This window comes from Curcuma longa, chromosome 17, assembly GCF_044706935.1.
Source record: "Curcuma longa cultivar G26 ecotype Majalengka, Jawa Barat chromosome 17, ITB_CL_G26_1.1, whole genome shotgun sequence".
NCBI classification, from domain to species: domain Eukaryota; kingdom Viridiplantae; phylum Streptophyta; class Magnoliopsida; order Zingiberales; family Zingiberaceae; genus Curcuma; species Curcuma longa.
Genome location: NC_133877.1, coordinates 7,523,009 through 7,541,690, shown reverse-complemented (window position 1 = coordinate 7,541,690; position 18,682 = coordinate 7,523,009). Strand labels below are relative to the sequence as shown.

At 39.0% G+C, this 18,682-nt stretch overlaps 1 protein-coding gene across 1 annotated transcript; it reads left to right on the top strand.

Annotated features, from left to right (window-relative positions):
• Positions 1 to 1,164: 1,164 nt before the first annotated feature.
• On the top strand, positions 1,165 to 5,544 carry LOC141811701 (beta carbonic anhydrase 5, chloroplastic-like). The gene is made up of 9 exons (XM_074699737.1): positions 1,165 to 1,363; positions 1,456 to 1,523; positions 2,816 to 2,959; positions 3,040 to 3,088; positions 3,324 to 3,437; positions 3,547 to 3,600; positions 3,703 to 3,785; positions 3,869 to 3,974; positions 5,106 to 5,544. The coding sequence occupies exons 1-9, from the start codon at positions 1,256 to 1,258 to the stop codon at positions 5,301 to 5,303; spliced, it is 924 nt and encodes a 307-aa protein (XP_074555838.1). The 5' UTR covers positions 1,165 to 1,255; the 3' UTR covers positions 5,304 to 5,544.
• Positions 5,545 to 18,682: the final 13,138 nt, after the last annotated feature.

Genomic DNA, 18,682 nt, shown 5'->3' with positions numbered 1-18,682 from the left:
GCAGATTTGCAGCCTGAGGGAAGCGAAGGGGGAAATGGGGGAGATTTATAGGAGGTAGGGTTGGAGGACAACGCCATTGTTGTGAGGATGGACGCGGTTGGAGGGAGGCGTGGAGGCCATGGCTGGTTCTGCAAGGTGACACCTCTTCCATCGTTCCTATTCCGTGGTAATCGACTCGAAGCACACAGAGCCGTGGCGGAGAAGCGACTCTAAGGTTCTCGCGGCCGGGCGGGAACTCGAAGTTTTGCAGCGCTTAATTAAGCGCTGGATGGGATGCAATTCAAATTATTGGATTTTTTCATAAATATATAATTTTTAAATAGTTTTTTAAAAAAATTTAAAATCATCTTGAATTGTTCAAAGTATAATTTTATTTTGGACGATTAAGATAAAAAATAGATGTTTTAGAAACAAACGATAATTTCAAATCGTCAAACGAACGATTTCAAACCTCCTCGTCTATAATGTTTTATTTGGATAGGGTGAGAAAAGGTTCATTAATGAAAGGGAAAAAGAGGAGAAGGGAAAGAAAGGGAAGAGAAGTATATTCTATTTATTTAGGAGGATTTATTAATGTAACATGTATTGTCGGAGGAAAAGAAATAAAATTAAAGTTATATATACAAATTTATAAAAATACATTTACTTTTTAAAATAAATCTATAAATGAAAAAAAAACATGTATAACTCATTAAATCGATCTAAGATTTTTTTTTTTAATCAAAATCATCTGGTAAGATCAATTAAAATTAATATTTATAATTTAAATAAATAAAAAAATTTTTAAAAAATAATGAGTAAATATATAATAAACATGTGAAATATAAAATTTGTATATTTTAATATGATAAAGAATAAATTAATATATATATATATATTATATAAAAATTTTAATATAAAAAAATAAAAAGATCGTGCTGAAATTTTAAAATTTTAATTATATAAATTTTTTAAAATCAATATAAATTAAAATAAATAATATTTAAAATTATTTCCCTTTCCACGATAAGATAAGGAAGATTAAAATTTATCTATTCCAAGATTTTCTCTTTCCCTCACATAAGTTGAGGCGCACGAGTTTTGAAAAAAATTAAATTGTCGGCGCCGATTCTTTAAAAGCTACACGTTTCGTTCGTCCCTCGGTTTCTTCGCCACCTCGGCGACGGTGCTTCTTCTTTCTTCTCCTTAAATTTTGTTCTTCCTCCTCCTCCTTGGCCGATCGCGATCGCCTCTGAACCCTAGATCCGATCCTATCATGGTTTCGTTGATTCGCGCTTCCCTAGACTTTTCGGCCTTGGATCCTTCGTCTTCCGAGGCTTCCTTTCGGTTACATGAATCCAGGATGCGATCCCGGGCAGTAAAGGTGAGCCCTTTTGGCTCTTTTGCTCGGTAATTCTTATGTTTGGCAGTTCATTTTTGGTTTTGTTTTGAAATTTGTGTGGCTTTTCTATTTAGATCAGTGGCTCGCACCTGACTTTGAGTCGAGGGAGCAATGCGCACCTCAGAATTGTGGGTTCTGTCGAGTAAGTTCCCTTTTTTTTTGGACTATTTCAGGGATTTGAATAATGCGAGGTAAATTTGAAGGGTTTTATTGAGGAATCAGACTTTGGGTCATTACTTGGATTACTTTCAAATAGACAATTGTTCCTCGTGTGGAAGCGTCGCTTTTTAGCTGATTTAGTCGTTTTTTTTTTTTTTTTGCTTTTATCTATCTTTTTAGCGCACCTTATGACTGAATCTTAGCGTGTTGGGGATCTGAATGTAATTCTGGTAATTAGATTGATGCCTGTTCTTGCTATGTTCTTTTGTGTAGATACCTTACACATTTTGATTATATGCCTTTTGAACTCAACACACGTCAATTAAACTGGCTATCCTCTCTTGGACTTATTTTGTATTTTTGTTTATCTAGTCTATTAATTGTTCAGAGTACATGTGCTCTTTGTTTGAGTGTATTCTATTTATTATGGTATGTTTATTCTTTGTTCTCTTTCATTGCAGATCATTTTAGACATTTTTTTTGAATTACACACTGAATCTGACTATGAGCACATTTGATCACTTATTTTTCCAAACATTTTTAAAAAACTATGATGGTAGCTTCTCAATTTGTTCGTTACCCTTTTGTAGCTTCCTTATTTGGTTCTTTATAATATATAGGTCTTTAACCCCACATGTGTGTTGACAATGTACTGAATATGCGAATGAATGAAAAAGTGGTATATAGTGATTATTATGATAAAAGAGAGTGCACGTTGAGAAAAAGGACCTGCAGAAAAGTACCATTATCAAAAATAGACCATTGTTAAAGATAAGACCATTTAAGCGTACATGGACAAGAAGTACAATACTATTATTGATGTTTCCTAACTTTTGACTATTGGATGCAATATCATGAAGTTGAACTATATATATGTTTTGAAAAAAAAACGGTCGATGATAAAAAGATAAGATAATTTTAGGATGAAGTTTCAAAGTCTGAAAAATACTGTGATCGCCTAGGGAAGATTACAGCTGATAACTAATAGATAAGCGCTTTTTTTTTTTAATTTTCTATCATCATACATCTATATATATATATATATATATGTATGTATGTATGTATGTATGAGAAAATACTAAAGAAATTGGTCATGAGCAAAATGAGTCTTCCATTCCTTTAGCAATAGACCAGCACAAGTACCTATATAGTAAAGCTACTTGACTATCATTCACCTAGTTTGTTTTGTTAGTTAAATATATATGTGTTGCCTGATGCTTTTTCATTCATTTATTTTTAATGAATCATTTGACATATGCTCGCATCTTATTTCAGGGAAAAGTACACTTCTATTAGAAAATCTTCTAAAGAACCTCTCAGATTTATTAGAGAACGTCAGGGCAGTGAAAAACTCATTGGGTCAGATCCATTTGAAGAATTGGAATTTAGATTCAAGAGTTTCAAACAACAAAATTACGTGTAATTGGAATTTTATGCAGACCTAGTTTTTCAAACTATTTATTTGGTTTGCACACCTAACAATATTATGCAATGAACAGGGAGAACCTGATTCATTATCAAAAACTCTCTGAGCTGCAATCACCCAAGGTGCTATGACAACCATGATTAAGCTTAAACATCATTTCACTTTATTTATTTATTTATTTTTACTTTCACCCTAATTCCCACATACATGGATGGTGGAATTTTTCGTGCACTATTTATTGTTTTGATCTTAGACCATCTTGTACAAGCCATGGATTTTGTTCATTGGACTCTTGTAATACCTCTAGCAACTTCTAAAATTTTTTAGCATAAGTTATCAACTAAGTTACCTGTGCAGTTCATGGTAATTGCTTGTGCGGATTCAAGAGTTTGCCCTTCAAACATATTGGGATTTCAACCTGGTGAAGCATTTACAGTCAGAAACGTGGCAAACTTAGTTCCCCCATTTCAGGTGAATAATTCATATGATCTTCCATGTACATAAATTGTCTCTAGCTACATTTCAAATAGCTTTATTAATGATTTTGGGAATTCCGTAATCCATCCTATTTTGCTTGCAGCATGGGGTTTCAGAAACTAGTGCAGCACTTGAGTTTGCTGTGAACTCTCTCAAGGCAAGTAAATTGATAAAGCAGGCTCACATTTGAAGTGAACTATACAGCATACTTGCATTGCTAGTGATTCCTTTTGAGCTGAAAAATGTTGTGGTTCAATAGGTTGCTAATATATTAGTCGTAGGCCACAGTCGTTGTGGAGGCATTCAGGCTCTTATGAAAATGAAAGAAGATGCCAATTCAAGGTAGTCATAATTTTAGTTACTCTTCATTTTTGTATTATATTTCCTATTACAAATGAGACTCATTTTCTATTCAATTTATTCAGAAGCTTTATCAAAGAGTGGGTGTCCATTGGAAAAAGTGCAAGGTTAAGCACAAAAGCTGCTGCGGGAAATATGAGCTTTGAAGTCCAGTGCAGACATTGTGAGAAGGTACTTATCCTACCCTCATCAATTATGGTTCACTTTGATCTTTATCTGGCTTTCTTAGCATGCAACTTTTATGAAGATTCATGACTCAAATAGGAAAGAACACATTCTGATACCACAAACTACTGGGATTTGTTACATTCTTTTGGCTTCACTATATGTACACTGCCATTCTTTCATTGGGAGTACTAGTGTCTCTCATTCCATTCAATGAAGTTAATGACAGTTCCAACATCATTTGGTCAAATCTGCTGCCTCAAATTTCCATTGGTGCCTTTTCATCCGAACACTTCCAGAATTGAATGTGTGCATCATTGTCCTAGATCCATTTCAAAAAGGTCCTTCACAGTCTCTTTTCAATTACAGTTGAAGTGAAAGTCGCTCCATAATTCAACCTTTGCTCAATTTTGTTTTGGGCAAAGCAATCTGCCTATCCATTAAGTTGAATTCAACTTAACAATAAGAAACAAAGTCAGAGAGGGATTTATTTGCCTGGGATTAAGACAAGATTCCTGGATTGGATAGGAAGTTTAATTGATGATCATTTTTATTTGGCTTTGGTGATTGAAACAATACATAGATTTAAATCTAGCGATAATAGATATGGATTAATCTCCACTAGAAGTTTATGCGGTAGAATCTTCATCTAAATGGTAGAAAAGCATAACCACAAAGAAGACAAGCAATTTCACATAGTTTGGAATACACCTATATCTATAGACAAAATCCAAACCTATATAATATGATATAAAAAATATACAAAAAATCAAACAAATTGTTGTCCATGAGACCTCTCAATTTTCTCTAGATGCCTCTCCTAAAACCCTACTTCCCTAAGAAGAAGACTCTCTTCTCTACAAGCCTTTTGGTTTCATTCAGCATCCAAATGCACTCCAGGGTATCTCCTGTTATGCAAAATCATATTGGAACCATTTGAAAAAAAAAACATAGAGCTTACTTGGCACTTGAGCCAAAGTCGAGCCCATTGGGCAAAATATATGTTCAATTTAACTTATACAAGCATACATTTCTAAATTTGAAAAACTGCATTTCCTTGATATAAGCACATACAGGATGTCATGTCATAAAGCCAAGCTTTTAACTCAACTAACTTGTTCCATTTCTTAATTGCAGGAATCCATCAATGGATCACTGCTAAACTTGCTGACCTACCCATGGATTGAGCAGAGAGTTAGTGAAGGGACCCTCTCTCTTCATGGTGGTTACTATGACTTCAGCAACTGCACCTTTGAGAAATGGACTCTCGTGTACAGACAAGGATTGGAGGGTGGCAGCAAATATGCCATCAAAAATCGCTCTTTCTGGTCCTAAACATAAATTGCAAGGTGAGGAATGAAGCTTTGGAGCCTCCTTAATATTATCCCTTTAGTTATACAAAGCCATCATGTAGAGATAATTAAGCTATGTGGCTTCATCCACTGATACGTTCTAAAGTTATTTCAACTTAGGAAAGGTGCGTTGCTTGGTGAGGTTTGATATGCTTTGTGAGATGTTAATAAAGATGTGTCTATCTAATAATGACTGGAAATTTTGAAAAGTCTTGTTTAGTGTAGACTCTGGCAGGATGAAAATTGCTCGGCTGGGGGGAAAATGGGAATCAGGGGATCTATTTGTATATACAAGTTGAATATTGTAGTTATTCATTTGATTAAAAGTCAAATATATTCTTGGTCCCTCTTCTGCGGTGCAGTTGTTGGAAACAATGTCAACGAACACATTGAGAGGCGTTGCTTGCTTTCTTCCTCCATTGGCAGATACAATGGTTATGTTCCGACCATCTACAGTGCTTTCACTTGTCAAAGAAGACCCCAAATGGAAAGGTGAGTGGTAGACGCACTGCCCACAGTCAAGGCGATTTGTGTCTAGGTAAGGGTGTAGGGGTAGTAAAAGTTTAATTAAATAGAGTTAATTGATCGAACTAATCGAAATTACATGTTCGGTTTATTTTTTTCTTTTAGAAATTTATTTTTTTTAATATCAGTTATTTCAAATAATTTGATTCAGTTTTTAAATTTCTAATTTGATTAAATTGAATAAATTGAATAAATTGATTTTTTCAATCGAACCTGTTAGTACTATAGTGTAGAGTTTTGATGTAGGGTCAAATAAGTTTGAAAGTAGGTCCTGTTATATTTGACATATGTGTTTAAGTGTATATCACACTTAATATCTAGAAGGTGAATTTTAACAGAAGACGCAAGCGAGCTAGAAGGATGATACGAAAAAGCGACCGACAAACTTGGTGCATTTGAGGTACGAGAAACTGCGAAAGAGTATTCTGACAAAGCGAGGATGCACAGGAGTGAACCGAAAGAGCTTGGTGCATCTGAGAGACGAGAAATTTGAAGAAAGACTGCCCAAGACAACCAAGGCAGAATAGAAAATGGAGCAAAATGGTCAACACGAGGTTGACCATTCTAAGTGCCCGAATTCATTCCTGGCACCTCGACGTCTAGGTGTCCGAATTCATTTTGGGTGCCTCGAAGTCCAAGTGTCTGAATACCCATTCTAAGTCAGCGCGAGCTGCTGTCAAACCGGATGAGTATGGAGTCCACGTTAGCGGAGTCCAAACACCCTGAGAGGTTCTAGGTGCCTGGATCGCGAGAAGTCATCCAGATCCGTTAGAGGACCATTGCTAGAGTGGATTGGGTTTGATGAATCCAAGCATTTGGAAGGCTTCCAGGCATCCGAAATTGCCACGTCAATACAACGGTTAAATTGAAGAAAAAACTATAAATAGACTGAAGCTTGAAAAACAATACACACTCAATTTTAATTGTTTTATTCAAACTAACAATCCGAGGACTGTAACCAAGTAAATCTCTTGCCGCATGTTTTATTTCATCTTATATTTATATTTTAATCAGTGTGGAATTGTTAAAAATGTTAGCAAGAGAAAAAGATTAATTGCATTTGCATATTGATATTCACTCCTCTCCTCTAGCGATCCACCAAAAGTTTTCGCTACACCAACAATTGGTATCACAGTTGGACCGCTCAGAAGGACTAACCGCCAATTAAGCAACTAGATCGGGAGGAATAACCAAATCAAACTTCCACCCACCAAAGTTCGAGGGCGAAATTACCATCTGGAAGAGGAAAATAGAGGTAGTTTTTAAAATAGATTTTGAAATAATGTTGTGTATTAAAAATAATTTCGAAGTGCCTAAGAACGAGGATGGAGAAGAACTCGATGAACTGCAATGGACCAAAAAGCAACGAAGACAAGTTCACAGTCAATAGTAAGGCAATTTCATCTCCTTAATGTGTTACCTGTACAGGAACTTAATCGGATATACCACTACAATTTGATGAAAGACCTCTAGAAAAAGTTTCTAGAACTTCATGAAGTGACCTAAGAAATAAAGTTAGCCAGAAAGGACTCAACAATCAACTAACTCATCTCCGATTAAAAAGGGAGAAAAGGTGGCGCAACTACATCCGAAGCTTAAAGAGATAATCACCGGACTCAACAACCTTAGAGAAATAGTAACAAATTGAAACACTCTTAGATATGCATTGAATGCATTTCCAAGAACCTAAGAATGAACTTCAATTGTGGACTCATATTACATCTTGAAGAACTTGGAGGTAAGTACGTTAGAAAAATTATTTTTTACCTTAAATTACATGAATCTCGATGTGCAGAATTTAAAGACACAGAATTATTGAACAACAACATCGCTCTACAAGCTAAGGACGACTCACATTCGGACACATCTTTCGATGAAGATGCATACTTGGTAAGCAAAATAAAAAAGTTTTTTACATCTGACAAATTTAATAAGAAAAGACCTCAAGATTATTAAGAAGAAAAGAGAAAAGAAGAGTAAGGTGTTTCAATTGTAATGAAGAAGGTCACATCAAGGACAGCTGCTCCAAGCTCAAGAAGCTAAGCAAAGAAAAGGGGAAAGCAAAGATGAAGCTGAAACACAAGCATCTGAGAGCAACTTGGGACGATTCTTCAGAAGACTCGGAGTCAGAGTAAATAGCTAGGCTTGCATTGATGGCGACGCAAAAAGAAGAATTAAAAGTAGGATCCAACGAAGAAAGCAATAATGCAGGGGGCGGAGCCTCAACTCCGAAATAGTAAGAGAGGTACGTAACCTACCTTTCAAGCAACTTTTCGATGTAATTAAAATATTATCTACGTTATTATGTAAAGTTAGAAAAAAATATTTGGATCTAAAATGAACCAAAATTGAGTTAGAAAATAAATTAGTTAGTTCATGTCTTAAGGAAGAAAATGAAAAACTAAAAATTAACAACTCAAGACTATGAGACTAGGTAGATTCTTTAACATTAAAAAAATATTCTACTTGTTCAGATAAGTTATACAGAGAACCAAAATATGATTATCAAATTTTCAATGGTCGAATCAGAAAAGTACCAAAATGGTTTATTTCAAAAAAATATTTAATAAATCCACTACGTTTAAATTTATTTTGGGTTCCAAAATCAATTTTTACTACTTAATTTTTTTTTTGTTTCTATCAACTAAGAAATTATTTTTCTTATTTTATTTTATGGTTGATTAAAAATAAATTTCGAATCCCTTTGGCTGGTTGTCAATCAGTTTTTGAACCCCTTTGGAAGCTTGAATGTGGTCTCTGGATTGATTTCTCGCTGCCCGAACCCCTAATCAGCCGGAAAAACCCTCTCCAGCCAATGGTAGAGCTCGGTTCAGGATCTGTTAGAGCTGCAATCTGGATTTCACTGCTTCAACTTGCTCCGATTGATTTTCTTGAAACACCGGGATGCTTCGCAATCCTTAGAGGACCCCTCAAGGGACGGCGACGCTGGAATTTGCTGAGAATGGTCGGAACTTGCTGAAACAGGGGAATGAGCCGCCGGAGAAACCCTCTCCTTTGCGCCTCATCCAGCTGCTGGATAATACCCAATCGGCCGGCTTCAACCTCCTCTTGGATCAAGGAACACGATGGAAGAAGTTTGGGAAGATGAGGGTGCCCGTGGAGCTACGTCGCAGGGCAGAGGATCGGCGTCGGGAGCGAAGAACAGTAACCCCCCCCCCCCCCCCCGATTTCTCAATTAAACTTGGTTTATATAGTGTAGGGTTGATTAATCAATGCATCCTGGTCGTCCGTTCTGAACTTGATGATCTGGACTTGATCTAGGGCTTTAGGGTTTGCGAAAAATTTTGGAATTTTGATCGGGCTCGATCTGAGTCATGTCCTCCGTGTTGGCTTGATCGGTTTGGCAATTTTGACTTGAGTTGACCACGGTTTAGCTCGAGTTGGGTCCGATTTAGCCCTAAAATCAATAAAAATCAAATTAATGCCAAAATTCACCATTAATTCACAAAAATTATAACAATCCTTAAATAATGCAATATAGGACAATTAAAGTCAAATTTATTCAATAAATAATTATTTTCAATGTAAAAGCCCAAAATTGAATCAATTTAATTCGTAAAAACCCTAAGTCATCAGATATCACTCCCGTTATATGGGAGGGATAGATCACATCTACATCACTCACATCCCTCTGCATAATTTGTTACATACTCGGTAATCGCCTTTATAGTCCACCCAGTTACGGGTGACGTTTGACGAAGCCAAAGTAAGTAACTCCTTATGTAGGGAACCATGGTGACTTCAGATCCAAGGACTAATAGTCATACTAATAGCCACATGAGAAAGTATATGACACTCATATAACGATCCATGATACTTTCTCATGGCGGGTCATTCAGTATACATTCTCCAATGCATACTCATGTGTCAACTTGATATCTCATATCCATGACTTGTGAGATCAAGTCATCGTGTTGACCTACATGCTAGTCTCGTAGCATTAACATTGTCCTTGAATGTTAATACTCGACTAGGAATCATTTAGAGTAGTGTTCTCTATATCATCTCACTATCGATTCAACCAATCGATTGATATAGATATGAACACCCTACTAAAGGACGCTATTATACTTAGTTATTTGGCACTAATACAAGTAAGTATAATAACCATAAAATGTCTTTATAAAATGTAGAAATATGATACATATGAGTCCATACAACAATCATCAAATGATTGGCTCTAGGGCTCTCACTAACACCCTAAATAGATCCGAGGTAGCTAATCCCGAACCTACTAGGGAACTAGGTTCGTACTACGACCGCATAAAGAGTGCTCTTAGTCCCAACTCATAGGGAAGCATCTCTTAAGCATTTCATCATACATAAGTCATGCATAACATAGGTGTGCCCTAGTGGGCATGAAACATAAGCATGTACATCATGACACAATAAGCTTAACATAAGCATGCATTAATAGAGTTAATGTGGATATAAGGTAGTGACATAAAGAAATCATGCTAACATAAAGTCTAGCTATCATCATGTCAACATCATGTATATATAGCATGGCATGGAAGATCATTAGTAAGCATGTTTGGGGTTTTTATCTTTCCCCTAGCCTCAAAACACTTCTGGCCGAAACTTACAAGGGGCATGGTCCTAGGTTTTAAGTAACCTCAAGCATGGAAAACATCAAACTAACATCACATAATACATAGCATAACATGGGAGGTTTTTAGCAAGCATAGATGGGCTTGGGATTTTCCCCTAACCCTAGTTCTTGGACATGGTCGAAACTTCTAAAGGCATGGTCCTAGGTTTTTAAGCAACATCAAGCATGGAAAACATCAAACTAACATCACATAATACCTAGCATAACATGGGAGACTTTTAGCAAGCATAGATGGGCTTGGGATTTTCCCCTAACCCTAGTTCTTGGACTTGGCCGAAACTTACAAGGGCATGGTCCTAGGTTTTAAGCAATCGAAAACACTCGAAACAACTTGTACTGCAGGTGAGGGGATTACTTACATCCTCTCGCTTGGTTTACTACAAGAAAATATACTCTTGGTGGAGAGAAGAGAAGACCTCCGCTCCTAGAATTTCCTTTGCGTATCCTTGCCTTAATAAGGGAATAAGCCCTTGAGTGATTCCCTTGTGAACTTCCTAGGGAGGAACCCTAGGCCTTGAATTTTCGAAAATGGAAGAAGAGGAAGGGTGGTTTCGGTGGAGGAAGAAGAAGGAGGAAGAAGAAAATGACTTTTCATCCCCTTGCCTCTTCACTTACTCCTATTTATTCTAAGTGAAGGTGTCCCTTCGCCTCCCCTACCCTTATCTACCATTTCCCTTACCTTTCTAATAGCACACCCTTGTTGGGGCTCTTGGTTATCACATGCATCATAAGGGTTTGCTACTTGCTTGGAGGTTCAGGGTTCGAACCTTGGCTATGCATCCTTTTTGCTCTATTTTCTTTTATTTTTGAAAGAGCCCACATAAAAGCCCATTATAATCATGCAAAAATTCTTATAAAATTGCTAGAAATTTTACGAGCGTTACAGTCCCCCATACCTTATAAAAAGTTCATCCTCGAACTTAGAATAGCTCTGGGTATTTTTGTTTCATATCGTCCTCGCGTTCCCAGGTGGCTTCTTCGAACCGTTGACTTTGCCACAGGACCTTCACTAAGGGCACCTCTTTGTTCCTTAGTCTTTTGACTTCTCGATCTAGTATCTGAATAGGTCGACTTTCATAACTTAGGTCCTCTTGAACTTGCACTGTTTGTGGCTCAATCACTTGGTCTGTACTGGGAATGCACTTCTTGAGCATCGAAACGTGGAACACGTTGTGAATAGCCGACATCTCCTGAGGCAGCTCTAGCTCGTAAGCTACCTTGCCGACTCTCTTCAGGATCGGATACGGTCCCACATAGCGCGGACTCAGCTTACCCTTCTTTCCGAATCTCATCACTCCCTTCATAGGAGCTACTTTGAGGAATACCGAATCCCCGACTTCGAATTCCAACGGTCTACGCCGCATATCCGCATAGTTCTTTTGCCGGCTCTGAGCAGTTTCAATTCTTTGGCGGATGTTCTGTATAGCTCGGGTGGTGTCGTCAATGAAATCTGTTTGGAGTCCCATCTCCTTCTTTTCACCACCCTCGTACCAGCATATAGGAGATCTACATCTCCTCCCGTACAGAGCCTCGTAGGGCGTCATTCCAATAGTAGCTTGGTAGCTATTATTGTAGGTGAATTTCGCTAAGCATAAATATCGGCACCAGCTCCCTTTGAAGTCCAAGGCGCAAGCTCGTAACATATCTTCCAGTACTTGGTTCACCCTTTCTGTCTGTCCGTCGGTCTGAGGATGAAAGGCAGTACTGAATAATAGCTTCGTGCCAAGGGCCTTCTGAACACATTCCCAGAAATGGGAAATAAAGCGACCATCTCTATCAGAAATGATGGTCTTAGGAATCCCATGTAGTCTGATAATTTCCCTAGCATATAATTGAGCCAGTTGCTCAATCGAGTAGGTCATCTTGATTGCTAGGAAGTGGGCTGACTTCGTCAATCTGTCCACGATTACCCATATAGCATCATATCCGTTCGTCGTCTTGGGTAGTCCTGAGATGAAATCCATAGAAATATCTTCCCATTTCCATTCTGGAATTTGGATTGGCTGCAGTGCTCCTCCAGGTCTCTGGTGTTCTGCTTTAACCCTCTGGCAGGTTAGGCAGGTACTGACATACTGAGCCACATCTCTTTTCATACCGAACCACCAGAATTTCCCCTTCAGGTCTTGGTACATCTTGGTGGATCCAGGATGCATCGCATAGGGTGTTCCGTGAGCTTCCTCAAATATCCTCTTTTGTAACTCTGGATCGTCGGAAATACATAAGCGATCCCTGAGGTATAGTACTCCACTGTCAGCGATACGAAATCCATCATCCTTTCCTTCTAGGACCTCTTGCTTGATCCTTTGGATGCTTGGGTCACGGGCTTGCTTTTCTAATATATCGTCGAACAGTGTCGGTGCTATCGTCATGGTAGAAAGCTGTCCGGAAATGATTTCGACCCCGTAACACATAATTTCCCTTTCTAGGGGCCGAGATAATACCGATAGAGACATCAAGGTGGCACAGGACTTCCTGCTGAGTGCATCGGCCACTTTGTTCGCTTTTCCTGGATGGTAGAAGATCTCGCAGTCATAGTCCTTGACTAGCTCGAGCCATCTGCGTTGTCTCATGTTTAGGTCTTTCTGTGTGAAGAAATATCTCAGACTCTGGTGATCTGTATAAATCCTACACTGAGCTCCATATAGATAATGCCTCCATATTTTGAGAGCAAAGACCACGGCCGCTAGCTCTAGATCGTGAGTGGGATAATTCCTTTCATGTTCCTTGAGTTGCCTAGAGGCGTAGGCAACGACCTTGCCATTCTGCATGAGTACAGCTCCGAGTCCCAATTTGGAAGCGTCGCTGTACATGTCGAAGCCTTCGTTACTGTCCGGAAGAGTAAGGATTGGAGCACTGGTCAGTCTCCTTTTCAATTCTGTGAAACTCTTCTCGCAGGCGTCCGTCCATTCATACTTTTTGTTCTTTCTGGTGAGAACTGTCATAGGGGCTGCAATTCTAGAGAAGTCCTCTACAAACTTCCTGTAGTAGCCTGCTAGCCCGAGAAAGCTTCTGATTTCGCTGGCATTCTTTGGCCTGTTCCAGTTACTCACAGCTTCAATCTTTATTGGGTCTACCATCACTCCATCCTTGGAGATAACATGACCCAAAAATGATACTTGATCGAGCCAGAACTCGCATTTGGAGAACTTTGCATACAGCTGCTTTTCCTGAAGAATCTGTAATACAATATTCAGGTGTTCGGCGTGCTCTTCTTGGGTTCTCGAATAGATGAGGATATCGTCGATGAAGACGATCACAAATTTATCGAGGAATGCTGAGAATACCCGATTCATCAGGTCCATGAACATAGCAGGAGCATTCGTCACTCCGAAAGGCATAACTACGAACTCATAATGTCCGTATCTTGTTCGGAAAGTCGTCTTCGGTATATCATCTTGTTTCACTTTCACTTGATGATAGTCAGACCTCAGATCAATCTTAGAGAAGATGGTGGCACCCTTTAACTGGTCGAACAGGTCGTCAATCCGTGGTAGAGGGTACCTGTTCTTGATCGTCACATTATTTAGCGCTCGGTAGTCTATGCACATTCGCATAGACCCATCTTTCTTCTTCACAAATAGTACTGGAGCTCCCCATGGAGAGTGACTTGGGCGGATAAGTCCCTTGTCGAGTAACTCCTGTAGCTGTCCCTGAAGTTCCTTCAATTCAGCCGGCGCCATACGGTAAGGTGCTTTAGAGATCGAGTTAGTACCAGGAATCAATTCGATCTCAAATTCAATTTCTCTATCAAGGGCTAACCCTAGTAGTTTATCAGGGAATACCTCTAGGTAGTTGCATACAACTCTGACATCTTCTAGCTTCTGGTTCTCGGCTTGACTTGTATCAACCGCATGTGCTAGAAACCCAGTGCATCCGCTGTCTAACATCTTGCGTGCCTTAAGAGCTGATAAGAATTTATCGGTTCTTTTTCTTGGCTCTCTAATAAATTCAAACATAGGTTCTGCCTCAGGCTGGAAGACCACTTTTCTTTTATGGCACTCAATCAAAGCACCGTACTTACTTAAGAAATACATGCCCAATATGATATCATAATCCTGCATGTCGAGCACTATCAGATCACAATAGAGTTCTCTATCTGTGATTCTGATGGGTGCAGCTCGCAGCATATGGGTAGATGGCATCACTTCTCCCGAGGGCAGTATCGTTAAGAACTTGCAATCTAAAGCTTGTGGTAACATGTCTATCTTCTTTGTGAAAGGCACAGAGACGAACGAGTGTATTGCCCCAGTATCAAATAATACAGTAGCATGCTGACAGAAAATAAATATCTGACCTGTGACAACCGTAGAAGCACTCGCCACGTCTTCCTTGGTGAGAGAGAAAACCCTGGCATTCATCATAACTGGCGGGGCTTCCAATCTCCCTTGGCTTATCTGAGTACCTTCTATTGCAGCTTGCATCTGGTGTAGCTGGGGAGGAGCACCCCCGTATTGGGTATACTGCTAAGGAGGTGCCTGAACCCGGGTAGGGCAGTCCCTGACTCTATGCCCTTCTAGTCCACAGCTGAAGCATCTATTCGTGCCCTTGTGGCACACCCCGGGATGTATCTTCCCACATGTAGTAGACTAAGGGATCTTGGGCTGCTTGTTCGTTGGACCACCTTTAGAGTTGTTCCATTGCTTTCTCTTGCCATTGTGGTTTCCTTTCCAAGTACTCTAAGTTTTCTGACCTCTTGACTAGGCTTGACTCTTGCCTTCACTCAGCGCCTTCCTTTGCTGATTAATATTGTTCAGGTAGTGCTTGGTGATCAGGGCACTACTGAACAGCTCCTCTGCGGTCTGCGGTCTATTAACTCCGCCGGCCACATTCAGAGCTATCTCGGGTCGGAGCATCTTCAGCATGAGTCTGACCCTTTCTCTTTCTGTACTGACCAACTCGGGGCATAGGCGTGCGAGCCAGTTGAATCTTTTCACAGCTTCGTTAACTGATAGGTCACCTTGCCGGAACCCGGTGAACTCATCGTAATGCTTGTTTGTCACTCGCATATGGAAGAATTCTTCAAAAAATTCAGATTCGAAGTCCGTCCATCTCATTTGGTTCACTTGCCTCTATGCTTTAACCCTTTCCCACCACATTCGGGCATCTCCAGAAAGGCAGAATGATGCGCACTTAATCTTTTCATGTTCGGGCCAATCCAGTAGCTCTACGATGCTTTCCACAGTCTTGAACCAGGCCTGGGCGTCCCATGGTTCACAAGTACCAGAGAAATTCTCCGGCTTTAGCCTCTGCCACTGGATTAGGTAAGCTTCTTGTCAAACTACCGGGCAGGGCCTACTGGTGGTACTGGTGTAGCTGTAGGCATAACTGGTATCGCTTGCAGGTTCCCTGGTGAGGTGGTAGAGTTTCCTTGCTGATTCATTAGAGCATTTATCACTTGCTGCTGCTCTGTGACTTGACGCTGGAGCTCAGTAACCACATGCATAAGATCAGGTGGGGGTACTGTCTCATCGACTCTGTTACTGCGTCTTCTAGCCATGCTTCTCTTCATAAACGATAACAAGGCTAGCATAAGATTATCATTCTTACTTATATTCATGCATATTTAAACTAAAAGCATTCCTTATCATACATAAAAGAAATAGAGTAGGCATAGAATTTCTAACTTAAAGCGGCAGGATGGAAGCTTGATGTGTGTGTGTAGTGGGAAGGCAGACCTGCTCTGATACCAACCTGTAAAGCCCGCCCTTCTCGTACTTATAGAGGGGAGGAAGGGCGGCGCTACGCGAACATACATGCATGCATATACAGCGGAAGAATTTGAACTTAAAATGACGAAACATGCATTTACATTTAAACATGTAAATATTTCAACATCTTAAACATGTAACATGTAAACATCTACAACATATGAGTATGTTTAGCATTCATGTGTATAATTGGTTAAAGCTTTTCTTTCTGCAATACCTTACATGCTCTTTTAAAACTACAGCTTATAGTACACTATGAGTAGAAAGTGGACTACTAAGCATGCATAGTCATTTCATAAAGGGCACTACTTGATTCAAGTTCATGATAATCAACATAATGGAAGTATAGGAGCCTAAACACAAGTATAGAGTACATGAACATCAATAAGGAATTCAAAGTATAATCTAAGTACCTAGTCATCTATCACTTAACAATTCAAACATGATAAGAAGGTTCTTAGCAATTCTTTAACTAAAACAAGTGCTTAACATTTCAAGGTTTCATAGAACAAAAATGAGTATAGTTTCATATCAAGTATAAACCATCAAAACAAGTCTAAGTTAACATCAAGTAGCAACAATCAAAAAGCATCAAGTAGTAATCAACTCTTAACAATTAACATGCAAAACTTTAGAACATGCATAAGTCTTGAAACATAAAGCAGATCTCTTCTACCATGCCACTGCCACACACATCTTTGCCCCTCCTGTTGCTCCCTTTAGTTTAGCCATTCTTTACCCTTTTCTGCAGTACAAGGAAAACATAAAAACTATAAGCACATAGGCTTAGTAAGATCCTTTCCTACTCACAAAAGTCATACATCATGAATTAAACATAGAATAGTGACATGTTCATTTAGACAACATATAGGCATAACATTCATATAAAGTAGTTAATGGGTTAGTCTCGAAAAACTGTTCCGGTAGATTCTTGCAGAACAAAAATTTTTCCGAAACGGTCTCAAGTTGCCCGACGCGTTTAGATCGTTAGGCTCTTGTGTTTGGTTTACAGGATCCAATATAAAAATATAATTTAATTAAATTGCGGAAACATTAAATTATACCTTTCTTCCGACGTTTTGGAAGGACGAAGTTTGTACCCGAAGACCTCTTGATCTTCTGCCGTATTCCTCTCCTCTTCTCGAACGTTGTGTGGGCAACGATCCATCGAGAATTTTCTCCACCAGAATTCTCCTCTGATGGCTTGCTAAACTTCTTTCCTTCTTATTGAATAGAAGAGGAAGAAGAAGGGAGTAAAGGGTTGGCTTGCCGAAAGCTTCGGCCACCACCACAATTACTGTTGTTTTCAAAGCTAAGCCTTGCCCCTTCTTTTATAGCCTAGTCATCCCTTATTTATGGTATAATTAGAGTCATAAACATGGTATAATTGATCCATAAACATGGTATGATTTGAATAAATCAAATCGGAGAATTTTGGAATGATTTCGGAAGTTTCCAAATCGAACCCGCGACCTTTAATCGATCAAACAATCGATTAAACTCCGTAACTTTTTCTCATTAACACTGGTAATCGATCACCTGATCGATTACCAGATGGTAATCGATCAACTGATCGATTACCATGCTGGTCCCCCACGGGGTTGGGTAATCGATCAGCTGATCGATTACCAAGGTGTGTAATCGATCGACTGATCGATTACACCACTTAGCATGAGTTCGAATGCCTGGTTTCTTTACGAATTCTTCCACGGTGGACTTGAGGATTCCCAGAGGCTATAACAGGGACCTAGAGGAGGAATTGGTTTTGGCCTTCTGATGAGCTAAGGTTTCCCGTGTTCGCCCCGAACACACAACCTTAGTTCATCAATAATAATTCATACCACTAAAGAGTTATTATCGAACTACCACACCAATCCAATATTACAATATGGGCTCCTTCTTACTATCAGTACATTGATCTCCCAGTGTTTAAGATATCGTATGTCCGTCAATTAAAATGAGTTACTGACAACTCGTATTTAATCGACATCTAATCCAAGAGTAGTACCACTCAACCTTATTATCATGCGGACAAGGTCCACCTGCAGGGTTTACATGATAATCCTTATGAGCTCCTCAAGGGGGCATCATCAACCTAGATTATAGGACACAGATTCCTTCTATAATCAACAACACACCATGTACATAATACTACTTCCCAACTCATCGGGCCTTTTGATCTATCGATCTAGACCTCACCCTTTGATGAATTAAAGAAATACATATTAAGCACACGTGTTTGTTATTATATCGGGATTAAGAGCATGTACATCTATAGTAACAAAGGTTTAGTTCGATTATATAGTCAGTATAAATCGAACAATCCTCAGATGGTCCTGCTCAATACACACTTAGTGTACTAGTGTAATTCTATAGTCAAGACAGACTAAGACCAAATTACACTATAACCACTCCGATGATTTGTCTAATTCATCTTGGTTGTGAACACTATTTATAATATATAAGGGGACTGATAACATGGTCTTCTGTGTGTGA

Bases quoted from the DNA above. Each gene is read 5' to 3' on its own strand.
- LOC141811701 (XM_074699737.1), top strand. From the start codon at position 1,256: ATGGTTTCGTTGATTCGCGCTTCCCTAGACTTTTCGGCCTTGGATCCT. The intron at 1,524-2,815 runs GTAAGTTCCCTT...ATCTTATTTCAG, and splicing joins AGAATTGTGGGTTCTGTCGA to GGAAAAGTACACTTCTATTA. The intron at 3,438-3,546 runs GTGAATAATTCA...TTTTGCTTGCAG, and splicing joins ACTTAGTTCCCCCATTTCAG to CATGGGGTTTCAGAAACTAG.